At 40.9% G+C, this 20,035-nt stretch overlaps 3 protein-coding genes across 7 annotated transcripts in view; all 3 read right to left on the bottom strand.

The window, feature by feature from the left end:
* si:dkey-201i24.3 (osmotic avoidance abnormal protein 3) overlaps window positions 1–364 on the bottom strand; it is a 12,062-nt gene extending 11,698 nt beyond the window's left edge. The window contains exon 1 of one of the 2 annotated variants that reach the window (XM_046030949.1): window positions 306–364. The gene's annotated coding sequence lies outside the window, so the exon portion shown is untranslated. The remainder of the gene's footprint in view (window positions 1–305) is intronic. The other variant, XM_046030950.1, reaches the window with a different exon arrangement.
* Window positions 365–1,638: 1,274 nt separating this feature from the next.
* Window positions 1,639–6,295, bottom strand: cd74a (CD74 molecule, major histocompatibility complex, class II invariant chain a). Its single transcript, XM_046030569.1, has 9 exons — window positions 6,108–6,295; window positions 4,600–4,769; window positions 3,694–3,785; window positions 3,498–3,554; window positions 3,334–3,417; window positions 3,137–3,215; window positions 2,707–2,913; window positions 2,529–2,591; window positions 1,639–2,427 (listed from the first exon to the last, which is right to left on the bottom strand). The coding sequence occupies exons 1-9, from the start codon at window positions 6,194–6,196 to the stop codon at window positions 2,420–2,422; spliced, it is 849 nt and encodes a 282-aa protein (XP_045886525.1). The 5' UTR covers window positions 6,197–6,295; the 3' UTR covers window positions 1,639–2,419.
* A 973-nt stretch (window positions 6,296–7,268) lies between these two features.
* LOC123957516 (bifunctional heparan sulfate N-deacetylase/N-sulfotransferase 1-like) overlaps window positions 7,269–20,035 on the bottom strand; it is a 52,389-nt gene continuing 39,622 nt past the window's right edge. For all 4 annotated transcript variants that reach the window (XM_046030368.1, XM_046030365.1, XM_046030366.1 and 1 more), the window contains 13 exons: window positions 17,908–18,390; window positions 17,096–17,183; window positions 16,528–16,682; window positions 15,518–15,703; window positions 14,237–14,365; window positions 13,193–13,375; window positions 12,660–12,756; window positions 12,041–12,164; window positions 10,840–11,014; window positions 10,562–10,732; window positions 9,982–10,091; window positions 9,456–9,558; window positions 7,269–9,313 (listed from right to left, as the gene is read on the bottom strand). In XM_046030368.1, coding sequence (XP_045886324.1) covers window positions 9,194–9,313; window positions 9,456–9,558; window positions 9,982–10,091; window positions 10,562–10,732; window positions 10,840–11,014; window positions 12,041–12,164; window positions 12,660–12,756; window positions 13,193–13,375; window positions 14,237–14,365; window positions 15,518–15,703; window positions 16,528–16,682; window positions 17,096–17,183; window positions 17,908–18,390 — 2,124 coding nt within the window. In that variant the 3' untranslated portion in view covers window positions 7,269–9,193. The remainder of the gene's footprint in view (window positions 9,314–9,455; window positions 9,559–9,981; window positions 10,092–10,561; window positions 10,733–10,839; window positions 11,015–12,040; window positions 12,165–12,659; window positions 12,757–13,192; window positions 13,376–14,236; window positions 14,366–15,517; window positions 15,704–16,527; window positions 16,683–17,095; window positions 17,184–17,907; window positions 18,391–20,035) is intronic.

Below are 20,035 nucleotides of genomic sequence, written 5' to 3'. Positions count from 1 at the left end.
AGGCGGTTTTGGGGGGCGATAAATTATAACAAATATGATAGGTTGCAGCCCTCCAAGTTTAAGAGTGAGAACTTCAAAGGAGTTAAATTCATCACAGCGTACTTGATGACATTTAAAATTTTTCCTATACACGCTCACTAGCCCACCACCACGACCACTGACCCTCGGTTGACTAAAGCAATCATATTGAGGCGGACACAGTTCAGCTAGCTGGCTATAGTCATTCATTTGCAACCAGGATTCAGTTAAAAACATAAAATCTAGATTTGCAGACAAGATAAAATCATTTAAGATAAAAGTCTTACTTGAAAGTGATCTCACATTGAAGAGAGCCATTTTAAATGAGTTTGTTCTGGGTGCTGGAGTTGGTGCAGTTGTCCTAATCCTTAAGAGATTATTTCTGTGTGGGATGTGCACATTTCGGTTTACTGGTCTATGCGTGATGATGACAGGAATATAAGTCTTTGGAACAGCGCTGGGAGCAGACGGCTTTTCATGCCAGCAGGTGGAGACAGTTGTTTGTGGCAGTGAGGCAGAGATCTGTTCAGTGAGCGGTGGTGTGTCCAGGTGTGCTGCATGAATGATTAGTCATTCACGTAAATCATGTGTGGACCGCACCACATGCTGTATGAGAGCAGCTAACATTTCTGAGCCCCGTTTGTTTGGGTGAAGTCCGTCTGTCTTAAAAAGAGACATTCTTTGCCAGAAAATATTAAAATTATCCACATAAAACACACGGTGAGCCCTGCAGGCGGACTGGAGCCAGTCGTGGAGGCCAAGGAGTCTACTGAAGCGGCCAGCACCGCGACCAACTGTGGGAATGGGACCAGAGATAACAACGGACTTTCCACACTGCTTTAAAAAGTTAAAAAGACGGTTAAAATCTGATTTTGTCAGCTCAGACTGCCGAAGAGCTGTGTCATTTGTTCCGACATGGACTATCACTCTTGTGATGGAGGACGGGAGCGACGGCATCAGGTCCTGAAGTTTTTTTTAAATGTCAGCTGTGGTGGCGTTAAAGAAACGGTGGTTTCTGGTTATGGAGTCACCAATTATTAGTGTGGTTGGGGAGAAAAGAGGACGAGGAGATGCTGGTTGTGGGGATCCAGAGCAGGACTGAGCAGAATCTGCTTCAACACTGTGTGCGGACTGAGGATGGAGTGTGTGAGCTGCCGAGTGTTGTGTTGATGACTATTTGATGATAAACACAGCCTCATTTAAATTTGACTGAGTGCCAGCTTGCTAACTTTGAAACTTTTGCCTGTCTCTCTGTAATGAGGATCTTAGAACATGCATGAAGAACGACAGAGAGATAGGTGGTTGTCAAATCATTTACAGAGGAGAATGAGAATTGAAGGACTAAAGGATGATTCAATTAATAAGCTATTGAAACTGCTATGTTTAGGGTCTTGAACAGGAAATGCCTTGTGTGTAAAATTAAATGAGTGCACTTCGGTGAAAGGTTAAAGTTACAACCAGAAACTGATGCCATAAAATCCAGGACTAAGCGAGCAACATCACTGCATCTAATCAGGTTAAAGTTTATTAAGGCCTTGCTTATAGTTTATTGCTTCAGCAATTATTTGATCTCAATAAAACATGGCTAGGTTTAAACATTATGTATAATAATCCAAACAGTGATGTTAGGAAAACTTTATTTAGCCTTCTTAACACAAACACCCTCATGGAAACTCATACATGCGTCCATCAGAGGGTCGGTTCACCCAAATTACAAAAAACCGAACACGTTTTCTGACTAAACTCTCATATATCTAGCCATGCAGATGGACGGGAACAGTTTTTATTGGAACTACTTTCTACCTAACAAACAATCCTTATGAAAACTGTTAGCTGTGAGGTCTGTGGATTATTCAGAGTAACAGGAAACATTGTTTGTGGAAAGAGGAGTGGCTGTTTACATTTTTAAATGTAATTTTTCAATGCTGTATGTCCCTTAAAAAAAACTTCCATTCACCGTGACTGTGGAGGGTGGAAGCAGACACCTCAGAAACTACCTACCTGTCTAGATACTAGTAGCGGCAAGGGAGAAAATATATGAGATGTAATTTGGGTGAACTGACCCTTTAATCATTCTTTGGAGACATGTTGAACACACATACTTTAATATACTCTAGATTATCTGATCTAGATTAAAATGTCAATGAGAACACCCCCAAATTAGTTATAAAACACACAAATTTATAACATTAAAAGCAATAACCTGTAACAGACCTCTACTGATTTGATTTCAAGCAGCCAGCAAAATGGTAAAAATCAAGAGATTACATGGAAGAATAACTGATCTGGAATTAAAACAGTTACTGCACGCAGTTCAGCATCATCTATAAATTGAGTGATTTGCTCAAAGTCTGTGAAGATTGCCTGATGAAAAGAAACAGCCAACACTGCTTCATTTCTTTCACTCATCTGGAAAACAAAGAAAAAAACATGTGATTATGTATATAGCAGCCAACAAGTTCTTGTGAAGAACTATTAATCCACTAAAAAAGTGAATTTGAGACACTCACCATCAACGCTGATGGTCTTCTGCATCAGCCTGGGTGCAAACGCCATGCGGCGAGGTGCAAAGGCTAAAATAAACAGGGAACAAAAGGAGTAGTGAAGTTATTTTCATCACTCATGACAGCCTCTCCATAGCTACAAATGCAGCGTTGAATCAGAAGTCCCTTAAAATGTGTCTTCTACCTGTCTTCCTCTGACAGTCAGGGCGGCCGCGCATGGTGGTGCCCTCGACGACTGTGCCCTGCTCGTCCACACACCAGCAGTAACCGGTGGCGTGCCAGCACTGCATGGGCTTGTAGCGGCCCTGCTCGTCACACTGGGGCTTGTAGGAACCGATCTTGCTGAGTCCAGGCGCTGACTCCATCTGGCACTTGGTCTTGATCTCAGAGGCTGAGGGATCGAAAAAAATAGAGCACAGATTAAAGGCCTGTTTCTTGTTAATTACTTGTGAATGCAGCAAAGTTAAAGCAATAGGCCGCATTTTGGGTAATACATTTTGCCAAGGGTTTGGGGGGGGGTTATGTGCAGGGCTGTCTCTTGGCTTTCACAGCACCAGTCTGGACAAGGACGTTAGCTAAATGCTAAAATGTAAACAAAATGAAGTTGCAATAACCTGGATCAGCTGTTGGGGGTACAGGCTTCTGCTGGGCCATCTGGAAGATCAGCCAGTAACGCATCCAGGACTCAAAGCTCTGCAGAGAGCAAAATGTAAAATATATATTTTTTTAAAACGTGACTGGCAAGATATTTGAATTTGATTCAAATATTTTAGTTGTAGTAGTTTCCCTGTAAATGTGTGTGAGGCTTTACCTTCCACTCGCTCTCATTCATCTGCTGCTTCAGGCCCTGCAGGTTGGTCAGGAAGGTCTCGTTGAACTGCGGCAGCTGGGTGTCCTGCTCAAAACATGACCAGACCTTAGTGACAATGAAACATCAACAATGTGAGGACACACAGGATACCGAGTGCAACACACCTGCATGAGATCCTTCAGCTGTTTCTCCACACTGACAACAGCAGTTTCCTGCAGTTTCTGGGAGGGAACAGAAAAAAGTGATTGTTTAAATTCATGCTGAAATGTATTCATTCATAACACAACATACAGAACAATATAAGTTTGATAGATACAAGATAAATGTTTTTTCCCCCTCAGGAGACAGGTGTAAACCTACAGTCAAGGGTGTCTTGGAGTCCTCATCTGAAGTGAAGTCCATCAGCAGAGGAAGGCTGTTCATGGGCATGTGCATCTTCATTGGAGCCACGGCTATAGAGAAACAAACAAGCAAACACATAAATGTATCAGTTAATGTGAAAGAAATTTAATGAACCTGTTTTATCTCTGAATTGTCCTTCACACTTAGCATACTTTGTGTGAGGAGCCTGGAGACAAAAATAGCATAGAGACCTTGGAGAAGTTTCAGACTCTTCTGATTATACTACACATTGTTTTGCCTCTTCCTGGTGGCGTGACTATCCGTGATTCAATATGACATGTGTCCTGTGTAAAACTGAGCGAATGTAATGTTTAAGTTTGGGGAGAGAATTTTTGCTAATGAAAATAGTGGAAAAATGTTTGAATACAACATTTGAATCAAATGATTTGTTGCTTGTGGGGGGAAAACACACACACAATTACCTTTAAAATTTCTGTAATTACATGTAAAAGAACATTAAAGCCTCACAGAATTACATAGATGAGTTGAACCGAAACATACAAACAGAAAATGAAAACTGAATGAAATGCAGGCAACGCATAATCAAACGGATGCTTTTCTTCACAGCAACTCTGCTACACCGGACGTGTTGAATGCTAGATAATATATTATTATCACTAGCATATGACACTGCTTAAAAAGATCAAAATATAGATAGCAAACAGCTCATTTCTTCCCCCTGTGAATCACCAGCAAAACTTTCATTTCTCTGTCCAGCTTTCAGATCAAGTTCCTTAAAGCAAACTCTCACTTCCCTCTTCAACTCCTTATCCTCCTCTTCCCCCTGTCTGATGAAGACTATGAAGACTATTACTCATTAATGACACATTCTTGGACCATTAGGACTTTATTGCTTCCTTATACCATGGGACGAGCGGGTGAGCTGTTTGCTCATTCTCTCTGTGTTCTTCTGCAGCGTGTGGATCTGATCCTTCTGGCCAAACACCATGTAGGCAGTGAAGACCTGGCTGGCGAGGAGCAGACATGCCAGGGTTGTCAGGCCTGCCACCTTCAAGGCACGACTGTTGGAGCCCCTGAGAGAGAAGAATAGAAGGGGAGAGGGAATAATATGACACATAGTCAGATTTGAAAAGACCAAAAGTGAGATGGGTTTTTTTTGCAAAAGATTCCAAAGTATTACATTTACTTGGGTTGGGCTGTGTGGCATTTTGAAAGCACAGATGATTTGTTTTGATACTGAGTTTTGACAGTTTGATGCTCAAATGTAAACAGACAATCTAGGTATTATCCATATTCTAAACAAAAGCAAATAAACATCATCACCTCTTAGATGTTATGCTGTTACTTTTACTCCCAGTGATTACTCACAGTGATATAAATCCTGACACAAAAATATGTCAGCACTTTTCTCTGCTGCTCATAATCAGCCAATGGAATGTGAGCATCAGTTGTTACTAGGCAGATGTTTTTCCCTAATGTAAGGAAGTACATAGTATCCAAATACTATTTAGAGCATTTGTAAGATTTATAAACAGGTGTAAAATTATTTGTTTCTTAATAATTGTATATTCACTTATTCCATAAACAGCTCTGCTACAATGAAAAGTGAAACTTAAGCAACAACAAGGCAAACGTTTCAATGCTGTATGTGCTGTATGTAAACAATGTCATCATATCCAATCGGATTTTGATTAAGAGGTTAGTCTGTTAGTTTTAATTTATCTTAAGAGAATATCATTACAACTAAATACACATATAACAAAAAAAAAATGTCAGTGCTGTGAGGGAAACAATAGGACTTACTTATCTCTCACAGATGACACAAAACTATTATAAGGAGTGACATAATTAAATTATAACACTCACAAATCATTTTTATTACTAAATTGAAATGTAGAATATTAGCCAATGATTTTCTCTGTGGTTAATTGTGAACCAATAGCTGACAGCATCATCATCAGTTACCAGGCAGACGCCTTCTCTTGATGCAAAGTGCAAGCAAGGTTACTGAAGATGCCTATTATGTTAAATAAATATATTATTTTAAATTAAAAAGTAGAACTAAACATATAAAACGCTGTAAAGCAATAACTAAATAGAATTATTATTTCATGAACTAATATGATGCAAAGGAAAGGTATGCTTTATACTCCAGAAACCAATATCATCCCATTTTAAACACAATTTAAACAAATGCAATGTCACTCTTGTAGGTTAGCTAACTTGAATAATATTGAATGTATATATTTAATGTAATAAATATTTTAGGTTTTAATCGTGATTTATTGCTCATTTTAACTCTGCGGTACATGGAGGAACAAGTACTTTATTAGCAAAGATTAGTTTTGAAGCTACTAGTGAGCAAACAGCTGTTGTTATAAGTAGAAATTTATATGTTAGGTTGCTCTCACCCTGAGGGTCTTCCGGGGAGAATAAGGGCATCCTCACTGCCGGTCAGACTCCCTCTGTCCAGGGCAGCATCTTCTGCAGAGTTGGCCATTTGTCTTGGACGTTTCTGTCAGCCTCTTCAAAGCAAAAAACTGGCGAAAGTCCGGCAGGTCAAGCAGATAAACGCTCTTGAAAATAAGGAAGGATTTACCAGACAGGTTCCTCAGAAAGGTGAATTTATGTGGAAAGTCCCTCTCGCTGTTGGGAGGCTCAGTGGCGCTGCGAGGGCTGTGATTGGTCAGATCCCAGCACCATCACTTGTTGATAGAGGCAGACAGTAGAAGGGTTTCGACTGACTTGTATCATAACTTGTTCTATTGAATGGTCTTATCTATTGTTTTGTTTTTTTTGCTAATTCTAACAGTCTATTCAATTAATGTAGGTGTAATATATATTTTTAATATTTATATTACTTAGAGGTTGTTGATGTTTTACTAGTGAATTAATTTTAGCTTTGTACTTAAGTTTGGTACTTTTCCTTTTAGCAAAGTTACAAAGTGCTATACAGGAAAAAGAAATAAGCAAATAAAGGCAAAAAGCAACAACAGTAGTATTACTACTACCTCTAGTACAAACAATATATTTAATAATACTAAAATGCACTTTTATTTCGAAATATTTGTCAGTAGTAATCATGAGAACATTCGTCTAGTGGTAAGTATTTCAACGTGGATGTATTTTATTTTTTCAATGCAGCAATTCTTAATTTATGTTGCTCATTGTAAACTCCCAGCAACAACATAGGAGGAAGCTTTCTTTGTTATTTATGGTTGTTTTCCCCAACAAGGTACTAGGGATTTACAAGCCACATGTAAATCTACCATAGGCAAGGTTAAATATCATGGACAAAATATACATTTTTAAATTATTTTGATGGTGAACAGGGTCATGTTTCATGGGATTTTGAGAGATTCCAGTTGGTTGCTTCCCGAAAGTACCTCAACGTGAAGTGAAACCAAAAGACCAACCAATCTCAGTTTTCAGCCACACAAGTCCAACTGATTTGAGCTTCTGGAAATTTCTGCACAAAAAGCAGACGACATCCTCCTGCTTGCTTTCAACTTCACATGTTGGGTTTAGACAGTTCAAAATTTATCTGAGAAAGTAGAGGAAAGAGATCCAAATATTGAAAAATACAGTGGTGTTTTATTTGCAAATTAAAAAGCACCGACAATATTAGTTACACTGTAAAAATTATTGACAACAATTACAAATCTTTATCATACAGTCCAGGAGATTAGTACCATCATTGCTGTTATGTGTTATCACTTAATACTTTATATGGAGAGACTCAGTACCTGTGTACAATAGTTGGCAGTGAGAGGACATGAGAGGAAACAATCTTAGCGACACACCTCTGCACAATGACATAATCCAAACTCCCCTCAGTACAGCACTGACATTTCACACTATGGGAATGGGCTGATGGAGAGCGTAAACCCAAACACATTCAATAATTTAGGTCTACCGAGGGTTGCGTATTATGTACATTACAAAGTCAGGAAATAAAAAGGACCAACATGTGCATTGTTATTACATCAGAACATTGTACAAAACTATTGCAATAAGAGCAGCTTTTTGTTATCTATGCTTGACATCTAGTTGCAGTGGTAACACCTTGACTGACAACCAAACGTCTGAATGGTCTCACTGGGCATACTGTTGGTTTTCCTGGCAACTTTAAACGCTTTTCCCAGAGACAGCTTTTTTTTTTTTCCTCCCCGCCAAAACCTAAACTCATCTAGTAAAAGAAACAAAATATACAGTTTTGACAAAAAAACAAAACAAAATAAAACCCAATGCCGAAACAGATCTGAAATGCACAATCTTGTTCTGTACACTATCTGAATCGCTCAGTCCAGAGTGTTTAATTAATCATACAGTAGCTAGCTTATGATCTTCTTCACAGATTGTAGCAGGACCCATTTTGTTAGTGTGCTTTCTATTAAACCTGTTATGTTCAGAATCGATGTTCACTTGAGTGACTTAAATATTGTGCTTTCAACATCTATCCTACTGTTCCTGCTTTAGCCAATCTAATGGTCTTGGAACTGACTAAAGAGGAGGCAGAGCCGAACACGTTAATAAACCAGTCTACTGTACATGTGGCCTATACGAGAAAACTGAGCTAAGGTGTTTAGTTTTGGTACATTCTACAATAATGCATTGCCATCAGCATTATATAAATGTTAAAACAAAATCAGAGCAAAAAAAACCAACAACATAAAACTTAAAAAAAAAGAACTCTCAAAAGTCCATGTGGTAATATTTTAATGAAGATTCTGTCCTGGCACTTGTAAATGCGATAACTAGATTCTACCAAGGCCTATCAAGTAAGGCTACAACATGCAGCCTGAGTCAAGACTCCAGATGTCCAATTCCCTCCTCTCATACATACACTTCACTTATATCAAAGGCATTTACAACAAATGTCTCTCTGTAAGTCAGGCCTCCATTTGGTCAATGTTACATTGCCTGATTTAATGCAGAGACACAGGTGATGTTGTGTTCATCACTTCCACCTGTTTCCCCAGAGCTGAAACAGTGAAGATGGCTGCTCAAGCTTCAGACTTTATTCTCTCTTATTCCTTTGACTTTCAAGAAGTTCATGCAAAGAAGAAGAGAAGGTTTGATTAAGGAGAGCAGGGATGTGATTATCAACCACTGGAAGTCACTCCTGTGTGTCACTGAGCCTTTCCTTCTTCTCCTCCTCCTTCTTCAGAACACAGCAGAAGCCATCATTACGGCTTCCGTGGTCCTGGTTTGACCTGCAGGGGAGTAACGGCATCTTGAAGCTCAGGGAGAGAGATGGAATCAGCTGCTGAAAGCAACTAAGCTCTCTTCTTTCTCACCATCCACTGTCGTCTTGTTCATTTAGGAAGATCGAGTTCTGCTTGGGCATCCCATCCTCAAATCTCCATACATTCCAGTCTCTTTCAAAACTTTTTTGGGATCCTGAACATTTCAGGCCACTTGGCCAGCGGCCCCCCCCAGCAGGCTCGAGCAGTGGTTCAGTGTGTAGAGATGTGGTCTCCCCCCTGTGGTGCTGCTACCTGGTGTGGACCAGTTCTTCTCTGAGCCAGCTGGGCAGCGGCTGACCCATCCTGTAGAGCAGCTTGGAAAGCTCAATGTTGTGATCCCTATAGTACTCCCTGAGGAACCTCTGTGACTGAAGGAGACAAAAGAGGTAAGATAACATTCAATTAAAAAAAAACACATCATCAAAAGTAGCAAAAATTAAACAATCTGTAAGTAAAACATTAACAGATAAATAGTAAAATGTATGTCAAAACTCATATAAACGATCATACCTCAGAGTCCATGTCAGGGTACCTGCGTCCTTTACTCTTTCCCAAACACTTTGTCTTCCCACCCTCCAGCAGCTGACACCAGAAGCCTTTCTTAGGGTCGAACCTGCACATAATAGATATAGAAAATAATCTATCGTTAACAAAAGAAAGCTAACACTTTATTTAAAATTCAAATCTACTGTTACCAATCACAACCCTCCTATACTTGGTGTAAAAAAACATAATATTTTGGCCATTTTATGCCTTTATTAGATAGTGCCAAGCTCAACAGATTGTTTGTTTCAACAACAAAACAAGAGCAGAAACAGATTCCTGACAGATGAAATGAAATAAATTCTTAAATATCTGCCTTGTTTTACTTGTACACCTAAAACTGAACTTGTTTAGAACCGGTTTTGTTGCGTGCACACGTGGTGAAAGCCAACAACTAATGTAACCTGTGGAGTCAATATGCAAATTCCTTCATGATAGTAGCACTTGATGAAATTATACTGCGAGGGATTTAAAAAGGAAGGACAGTACTCACGCAAGGATCTTGTGGTAGTTGATCACGTTGGCCAGGGCCAAATACTTCTGGATTTTATCCATGATTGACGCAGGCTCAGTCTTTAGCATCTGTCCATCCAAGACTAACAACTGGGGTAAGACACACAAACGGTACCAAAAGTCATTATCACAATCATTTTACAGTCTGAATTAAACGACCTGCTGATAGATGTGTTTTTATTCTAAGAGGATAAACTTTTACAACTTAAATTCTTTTGCAGTAACAGAAGTGCAGACCACACTTCATTGGATCTTGCAGCTGACAGATTTTGTCATTTTTGTGGAAACAAGAGCTTGTTTTTCCTCCTGAGAGTGTGACCCTCATGGGCAGTTTGCTTCCGTTATGGTCAAGTAGATTTAAACACTGCCCTCAAGGACTCACAAAAGAGTAAACAAGCCTCCTTTACCACAAACAAAAAATACCTGCCAGCAATCCATAAAGCTTGATTTACACAAAGCCCAACTCAAGCTAACTTGGCTGAACTGAAATACTTAACACTGGTGTTCGTTCATTTACTGCATAACATTGCCCACCACTGCGTGCGTGTCACACACGCTACCTGGCTGGAGTGATAGTAGTTGAGCCAGCGCTCCAGGTGGATGGCGTACCAGCCTGGTACCAGACAGCGATTCTGGAGGACCCGTAGTTTGACTGGAGCATCATGGCCTGCGGTGATGACGTCATGGAAGGAGTATTTCAACGCCACCGGGTCATCGTGGGCTCTTTGGTGCTGTGGGCAGGTGAGGAGAGAGTAATTTAAGGAGGATTAGTCTTAAAAAATTAAAAAACATGCTTGTGCAAAGTTGAACAGAGAAGTGAGTGGTGCGTGTGACAGACCTGGTACCAAGAGTACGCTCTGTCCGCTGGGTTGATGAGGATGGTGATGATCTTGGCTTTGGGTAGGAGAGCTGCAGCCCTCTGAGCAGCCACCTCAGAGTCAAAGTAGTTGGCACTCTTCTCAAAGTAGTAGTCTGAACTGGTGTTGGAGGGCAGAGGGAAGTACTCCATATACCTAACGCACAACAAACACAAACAAAGTGTTACGAACAGCCACAAGCGATCTGGTCCAATTTGCTCTCAGCAGATAAGGATTATTTCTCTGTACGCTGTGTGGGTGATCAGCCATGTGCAACAGCTTGTAACCACACATATTAAAAAAAAACATCTAGCAACATGGCACAAAGCTAATATTTGGGCAGCACACACAAATATCAAGTCTGCCAGTAGGGTTGGGCCGATAGACGATGCCATCCACCACTAAGCCCTCTACCATCGTGATTTAAAAGCAGTCACACACACGGTCCGAAATGAACACCTGCCAAGCTCCAAATACGGGTTGAATTTCTGTCTGGCGAGTAAAATCCTCATTAATGAAAGTGCAATAAAAGCTTCACAAAAAAACCCCCACAACAATAAAAGTAATTTATCAAAACATTAGAACTGATGAATATGTGTTTTTTAAAGGAATGTAGCCAAAGAGTGCAAATATGAAGGATGGGTTTATTCTAATCATTATAATATTTTCTTGTGCCTGATAAAAGAAAAAACTTCTTATTTAATAACACTATTCACACTGTCACACAGCTGAGAATTAAAACTTACGTACCTTGTAAACTCTCCCGTTCTCTCCTAAGAGCCTGTATTTAAAAACAGGTAGGAGTCGGGCCAAACATAAAGCAAAGTGCTCCACCTGTCTTAAACAAATACTCCTAATAGTTATAGTGTTATTTGTAGGGAGGCCCAAAGAGAGGGGGTGGGATTTTTTGGTGGGATACTCTCAAAATCTAGCTGTCTCTTGCTAATTCTCCAACATTGCCTACCCCAGGTTTAATGTGTAAAAAGTCAGTGAAGACAGGTAAACACCTCGCCAAATTTAATGTCAAAAACAAAGTTAATCATGAAGCGCAATTAAACCCCTGTTATTATAAGATGGGGACATTTCTGAATATGTAGCTCGTTGAAAGCGCTTGGTAGCCAACTTCTGCCCAACACTGCTACATTACAAAAGACTGAGGTGTGTGTCTGTGACCATTCTTACCAGTCAATGCCTCTGTGGTAGTTGTGCCCATTGAAGAACTGGATCTCCTCAAAGGTCTCCTTGCTGGGGTAGTTACTGGTCAGGTCAGGGTGCATGCCAAGAAACAGGTAAAGCGCTGTTGTCCCTGAGAGGGCAAAGGAAGAACAAGTAGTGTACATGAGACAAAAGAGATAAAGGGGAAGAGAAGAGCATGAGGCTTAAGGGAGTGGGTATCCTGTTATTAAGTACAGTGAGATGAAGATGAAAGGCAAAAACAGTAGCACTTTAAAAGCAAATCACAATTTTCTCTACTACTATTTCTATAATAATAATAATACATTTTATTTGTGGACACCTTTCATAGCACTCAAGGACACCTTACAGATTAAAACAGTTAAAATACATTTCAAGGAGGCAAATACAATAAAGAAAATAAAAACAAGACACAATTTAAAGATTAAGATAAAATAGAATAGAGAAAAACTATTTAAAAAATATCCTCTAATTTTCCAAGAACTAAAACAAACCTCATTCAAACCACTTAGAACACCACACGTCTGCTCTGAACTGGACGATATGCTTCGGATTTAAATAATTTCTAAATTCATCCTGTAGGGGGGGTTGAAGGACTGCATCTCACCTGTCTTCTGAGGCCCAATGACGAGCAGTTTGGGGAAGCGGTCACATGTTTTCTCTTTGGACCAGATGTCCTTGTGCCTTTTGTCCTCACAAGGATCCTGTAGCCACAAAAACGATAAACAATCCTTAGTTTCAAGGGGATGTACATTTAAAAAAATAAAAAAGAGAATGCACTTCACTCAAATGTTTGTCAGCACTACAGTTAACAGAAGGTGTATTTAATAAAATACGTTGGTTGGTTGGACGGTTAATGACATTGCTCTCCATCCATCGAGCAAACAATGTATTATTTATGACCAAAGCCATACACATGCTTTGTCTGCATATGGTGTGTTTTGCAAAGGATTCAAGCTATGACTGTATAATGTCATATTTTATAAGCAATACAATGTGTTATGTTTACAGTACTATTGTCAGCTGTTTCTTTATTGCAGCATTCCATTGCTGGTATATAAGCTGTCAAAAAAGTACTACTGAATGCAAATTTGGGCTTTAGTGCCAAACAAACATGTAAATCCAACGTCTCATTCTTACCTGCCAGAGTGGATCTCTCTCAGAGGGAAACAGGCTGAAGTATTTCTGAGCCAGCTGAACAGGTGGCAGGGTCTGCATTTTCAGGTTGGTCCACGTCTGGATGAACATCACCAGGCTTTTAAATGTGTAAAGGCCAAGGCGGTCATTCCCGTAGTTGGACAGGTGGGTCATGAAGATACTTATCTGTGAACGGGAAGGAAGGATAGGGGGATGAAGGTAAATTCAATCTAGTCTAAACTGGGGAGGAATGCTGTTCTAAGTGGCACGCTATTAGAAAGTATGAGTATATCACCTTGAGCTCTAGGAAATGCTGAATATTTTTCGCAATATTCTGACATTTTATTTTCACTGATTTGACTTATCAAGAAAATAGACTAATACATATTGAAATGATAATTAGCTGCAGCCTTAAACTATTTACTTAAAGGATTTCGTATCTATATACAATATATTGGATTTTAATCAGCATTTGGGCAGCCCAACTCTTAATGGTTAAGTTTAAATTTTTTTTTTCCTTCTTAAAATTGGCCTAAATCTGCAGTCCTCATTCTGTGTAAACATATAGTCCAAAGTTTGTGTGACTCTAACATGAGGCAGTCTGAGTAAGTCAAATCAAGTTTCAGTCTTTTTGGTACACATTTAATATGAAACCTGAAACAAGACGTTTCTTGAAGGGTGCTTAAAAGTAAGACTTTGAGAAGAATTAATAATTATTATTATATAATAATTATCTGCAGGCGACTTTGCAGGGTGACATTTGCTAGATGTGAGATATGGTAATAAAACTAACTTTTTTAAATCATCAGCTCAATATAAAACATGTTGACAAATACGAGAACTTTTCAGGAATGCATTTTGGATCCAATAAAAGGAGCTTTCACAGCAAAGTGTAAAAAGAGAAAGCATGATGCGGACATCACTGCGTGAGTCATTGACTAGGCTTTGTCCTGTCCCTCATTTAAATTTCAATTTACACCACCAGTTTAATGGGTTTCCAAGTGTGCAAGATAAAAGCTGTGCTGCGTGGATGCGTAGTTGACTCACAGGGTTCAGCAGAACGGTGAGGAAGAGTTCTCCACCATTGATGAGCTTGTCCAGTTCATTTGGACTGCCCGGGTAGTCTTTATAGAAGATTGTGTGCGTGAAAAGACCACATGTCTGCCTGGGCAGCACCTGTGATGTAAACAAAGACACAGTCACCAAACCAAAATGGCAAAAACATTAAAGAAAAGAAAAAAAAAAATCTAAAAGAAATGCATTCCCACAAACACACACACCCCATCGGCCCTCCACTGCGAGAGGAGCTGTCAGTACTCCAGGCAGTTACCCCACACATTGTTTGCTTTCAATAACATTCATATTATGCAGCTCATCTAGCCAAAGCAAAGCTCTTATTCACTCTGAGTCTATATGGAAATTCATGGAAATGCGTTTACAGTTTGGAGTGTCTGGGGAACTGAATATCAATCATTGGTAAGCAGTGGAGACTGTCCATTCAGACTGCACTATCTCAAGGACAGGAACAGAGCTCTGAGACCACACAGGCCGACTGAATGCCAACACTACAAAGGGAGTGGGACTGAGGCTGCACTGTTTCCTATCAGCGTTGAAGGTCAACCTGGGAAAGAAATAGATAAGATTTTTTCCCCTTCTTTTGAACCTCTTGAATGTAATCTATTCAACTTTAATTCTGGTCTCATAACTATATAATTCTGTACCAGCTAGCAATGTGAAGCTAAAAAGTTTGTTTTTTTGGGGGGGGGGGGGGGGGGTTGACATTTCAGTGATTGGTTATGTGCAGACACTTGCTGTGCTGTTGCCAGAGATGTCAGTCTTCGTTATGGTGCCTCAGGCCTGCTAGGCAACACTACTCAGACAGGTGTCTCATGCAAGACTGGCTCACTTGACTACATTATCATCTCCCACTCAGAAGAAGAATACAACAGCTCAGCAAGACTAATGAGATGATTGCCTTTCTCAGGACTTCTGTTGCCTCTGTGATATACGGTAAATGAAAATAAGAATTCTGCTCAGCATCTTTGGGGACAAGACTTAACAAAAGCAGAGGTGGAGAGGAAAAGAGGATGACGGACAAATGCAGGATAGAGAGTAACCGCTGGGCATGATAGAAGAAGTACAAAAGAAGTGGAGATGGAGGGATAATTAATGAATGAAGGATAGCATATGTAGATTGAAAGAGAACCCTGAAAGGGATTATTGGCTGAAATGGGTGTTGAGAAGCAGAGTGGAGAGAAAGCAACGGGCCAGAGGTAACAAGATAATGAGGCCTTATGGAAGCCTGGCGTGTATGAAAAGTGGTCTTACGCTAATGCCGCTGTGGATGAAACCTCGCCGGAAGCGGGCAGGCTTCAAGTGTGGGTATTCCTCTGTGCTGGTCACCTTGATGCCCCACACCTTCTTCCAGGCGTCGTACAGCTGCATGTGGACAGGGTAGACGCCAGAGTGGTGGGGCGCCACAGCGTAGCCCATGTTAGTGGGGATCCCATGCTCCTAGAGGTCAAAAATACATGAGTGAGAGTCAAGTTCCCTAGATATTAAAGCTATGATACAATCCCTCTTCATGAAATCAAACCCAAATTTTGGGCATCTTTTCCTTAATAGTCATTTAATGTATATACATTCTGTAATCGAGATAATTACTGAATCTCTCTCTTCATAGTAGTTTCTGATGGTAGCGGTGGAGTCCATGATTCACAGATTTGGCATTTTACTGTAAAGCAGCCACAGGAACTCAATGTGCTCGTCATTGCAATTAGCGACAACGGCTTCGTCAAAAACGGGTCTATGAATTCAGATGTCATTTCCATCCTATTTCCTGTCAAGAAAATCATCTTTAATAGCCACAGTGAGCTGTTAGATGAGGAGCTGCAGGTGACAGGTTGCTCCTCAGCAAGGTAACCAACTCTGCTGTGTACTCCTGTTGTGTGAAAAACTTCTCTCATTGTGTGCAGGATTTAATTTGATTGCAATTATTTTTGACTGACTTCTTGATTAGAGTTCTTACTACTAGTTCTTAGTACTAGAATTCTTGAGAGAGTTTGTTTGGCTGCACTGTACAGATATGCTGGTTGCTGTTGTTCTGTTATATTCCTGACAAAGCAGCTGTTCAAGTAGTGTCTGCTAAAGAGCACTAGCTGTTACCTCAGTAACCATGGGTGAAATCTTGCAGATTACCTTTACCTTTTAAAAAGCATTAACACCCTTGCCGGAGAGTGCCTATTTGAACAAGTTAGCTGGGATAAGAAGGGACAGCTCTGATCACAGTGCTCACCCAAAGCTGTGATCTGACCTTCGCCCCCCACAGCGTGACTCACCATGGCAAATTTCTTGTTGAGCAACATCTGCTCGGCCAGCACGGACTGGTTGTGGAACAGATGGGGCTGCATGTGGCTCCACATGTGAGGGAACCACCAGAACTCCTTCACGTAGGAAAGCAGCAGATCGTCTCCCAGGTCCTCCTCATCAGATCCTGAACACGACAGAGAGGGTGGACAGTAGGACCCGGAAATGAGGGAGGAGATGGAGGTGGATGAGGGAGGTTAACAGAAAAACAAGCGGTGAAGGGTGGAGAGGAAATGGAGGGGATAAAAATGGACAAAGACAAAGAGGAGGCAAAGGTGAAACGGGGTCAGCGATAAGAAAGGGAGGAAATGAAAATCAGAGAGGCAAAGGGAGAAGAAGTTCAGATATTAGAGCGAGGCATGCAGGAGATAAACAGGAAATAAAAGTCAGGCATGAAGGAGAAGACGAGGAGTAGAGAAATTAAAATAATGTGAATCAAAACTTTACAATCTAAGAAGTGTTATCTCTCTCTAGTTTACTGCATGCTCTTTTCTCGGCCTGAATTAACAGTAGCAAAGGTTCTCTTCACAGGCTGCATACCAGCGTGAAAGAATTTCCCTGAGAAGCCCAGATTGAAGGTGAAGTTGGGCACATGGGTGCGCAGCTCCCTTTGTGTCTCCAGCAGGGCCTGAAACAGTGGGAGGAAAGGAGAGTGAGTCAATACATTTCGAGCTCATACTGGTGCACGAGCGCATTAATGAGGAAGCGTGAACGCATGTGTGCCCACATACATATTTCATTCGGCAAAGTTTCTTTCGGTAAACATCCAACATCCACTCCCAGTTGCCTCACTCCTCTCCTCCATTCCGTTTGATATTTTTCACTCCTCTGATTCGGTTGTTTGTTTCATTTGATCTGTACGCTGGATGAGACTCCCAGCACACACCCTCTCACGCTCACACATTTCTCCGTCATGTCGGGTGTGATTCGTTCCTAAAAGCTTGCAGTCGCGCTGCCAGTGAGGCGGGCATTGATGCTTGTTCCATAATGTTTTCTTATACCCTCTGCATCCACATATGAGGGGGGTCGGTTCTGCTCTGAGGGGACGCAAGCAAGGAGCTTTTCAACATTCTTTGGATGTCTGTGGGCCCCCTGAAATATTCATTGCTGTGGAGCTTCTGTGACAGTGTGAGCAGTGGGGCCTGTCAGCTTTGAGCGGCCTACTGGGACGATTGCATTCAAAAGGAGAAGAGGAGCGAGAAGAAGGGTTTCTGTATGACTAACAGAGGATAGCGAACGCTATGTGTGAGGCAATTTTTATTTTTCAGCAAAGGGCTGCTTGAAAACATAAGTGGGGTTCAGTTTCTTTTCTGCTTAAGTTTTCCCACTGTGAAACACATGTACAAACTCACCTTAACGTCAGGCACCTTCATGCGTGTGCCCTCTTTGCCCACAAAGATGTCATCTATATCCACCAGCATGTAGCGCTCCAGGGACAGCGAGAGTCTCTTCCCCGTCAGAAAGGCCACAGCGTCCACAAACACCAGCTTGTGCAGCCAGAAGACCAAGTTGTTGCCGAACAGGACCCTTTGGATGCCATCATGAAGCCCCAGGTCCTGCACCACCGACGGGAGCAGAGCAGCGTTCTGCCCCATCGATGCGACACTCTCAGCTGATTGGGTCTTGGCCAGCAACACAGGCTCGTACGTAGAGTGGTTGGACTGGAAAACGGTCCAGTCATCCCCGGGGAGAGGACCTGGCAAGGGCTGCCCGGATCGAGTGATAAAAAGCAAGGGGGACTTGGGGTTGACTGTGCAGTCCTTCAGACCCAAGTTAGAGTGAAGAAAGAGGGGGAAGCCTTTCAGCTGTGCACTGAGCAGACTGTTCTCATTGGCCTGATCAACGGAGAGACAAAGACAAGAGAGATAAATCACACAGATTCATCATACACCAGACTGATGAAGACAGAAATGTATTGGATATAATTCCCCAATTTTGCCAATCATGTGTGAAATGAGGAATGTCAGGCCTACTCAAATGTGAAGGCAGGAGGCAGCTTCTACCTGCTATGCTCAATCTGCTCTGCTCCGAGATTGCAGTCAAAATGAATAACGTCTTGCGGTGTCCTCAAAGATTCAAAGACTTAGGGTTCAGTGATTATTCACTGAAATTTCCCGTCCCAAATTTGTCATTCTCCGATTCTTTCTCATCTATGCAGCCACGGATACACAGGTCCTACTTTCTCCTGCACTTTCACTTAACATTTTACCACAGTGTGCGGTGGACACAGGTTCATAAAGTTAACGCTAACATGAACTGGCTACTGATTTTTTCCTCCCATTGTGATTGGCAAACTAGAGCCCAACAGAGACAGAGAACATCTGAAGAAAAAAAAATAGATAAATAAATACTATTATTATTTTTATATATATACATGCGCAAAACATTTTATAATCCTCGTGTTTTGTTGACACTTTCTTCCCTCGTTGTTTTAGGCCCCAACAATTGATGCATGTATAATGATAATAATTGCAAAATCAACCAATTTAAATATATTTATTCCCAATATGTAGAAAGGAATTCCCTTTTCCGAAAATTGGACTTGGCCATTTGATGAAGGTGACAAAATGTGGTAACGACCCTAAAGTATTGTTATTCGACCAAAAAAGGGAATATTTCATGTTTTATTTGTTTTACGGGCTATGCAACTGTTCTAAAAACACCAATAATAGACTTTGGGCTAGGGGAGGGGAGTGCTGCATAAAGACTACTTAGTCAACACCAACCACAGATGGAGAGCATATGAACATTTATTGTATTTACCCACTATTTGCAGCTGGGGTCTCTGAGACCCCACATAGCGGTAATGTGTCCTTTTCTGTAGCAGATTTCTAGAATATGTAATCAGTGCAAAATCTGGTTTAAAATTAGGAAAAGAAAAGTTAAGTATGTTTTTTGAGCCGTTAAAGAGGGGAGTCTCTAGGATAAATTACGTACCTAACAAATATTTTTGATATGGATTCTTTAAATTTGGTTATTTAAAGATTTGTACAGTAATTTCGTATTACTTCTCATCCAACACACATGCAGACGCATATGTTTGTAATACGCAGAAATCAGGGCTATTGATATCGGTTGGGTTCCACTGCAAGCCGTTTGGTTCAAAAAGCAGCAGTGATGTGTGTCCAGGTTGTTGGGATGCACACCCTCGCTCTAATTCCTCCTCTCCCAATATACAGTAAATCCCAGCAGGATTTCTTTTCTAACCTTCACCACCTAACATCACTGCACCACATCTCTTTCTATATTCTTCCCATGGCTCAGAGATGGTGATTAAAACCATAAGGCCTGAAAACAGGCCTTGGGCAAACAGGCTCAACTATGGAAGAGAAAGAGAGAGAGAGAGAGAGAGAGAGAGAGAGAGAGAGAGAGAGAGAGAGAGAGAGAGAACCAGAAAAGAGAAACACGAGACTGGGCAAGAAGAGTGAAGAAGGCCAGATTGCAGAATAAAGACAAACAAGAAATAGATAGAACATAAGA

Source organism: Micropterus dolomieu, linkage group LG19, assembly GCF_021292245.1.
Source record: "Micropterus dolomieu isolate WLL.071019.BEF.003 ecotype Adirondacks linkage group LG19, ASM2129224v1, whole genome shotgun sequence".
Taxonomy (NCBI): Eukaryota; Metazoa; Chordata; class Actinopteri; order Centrarchiformes; family Centrarchidae; genus Micropterus; species Micropterus dolomieu.
Note: the sequence above shows the minus strand (reverse complement) of the source record. Positions and strands in the feature narration are given on the sequence as shown.

Excerpts from the sequence above, each read along its gene's own strand:
- cd74a (XM_046030569.1), bottom strand. The coding sequence starts at position 6,196 with ATGGCCAACTCTGCAGAAGATGCTGCCCTGGACAGAGGGAGTCTGACC. Across the intron at positions 3,555-3,693 it reads ACTCCAAGACACCCTTGACT|AAACTGCAGGAAACTGCTGT; the intron begins GTAGGTTTACAC and ends GTTCCCTCCCAG. Across the intron at positions 3,216-3,333 it reads TGAATGAGAGCGAGTGGAAG|AGCTTTGAGTCCTGGATGCG; the intron begins GTAAAGCCTCAC and ends TGCTCTCTGCAG.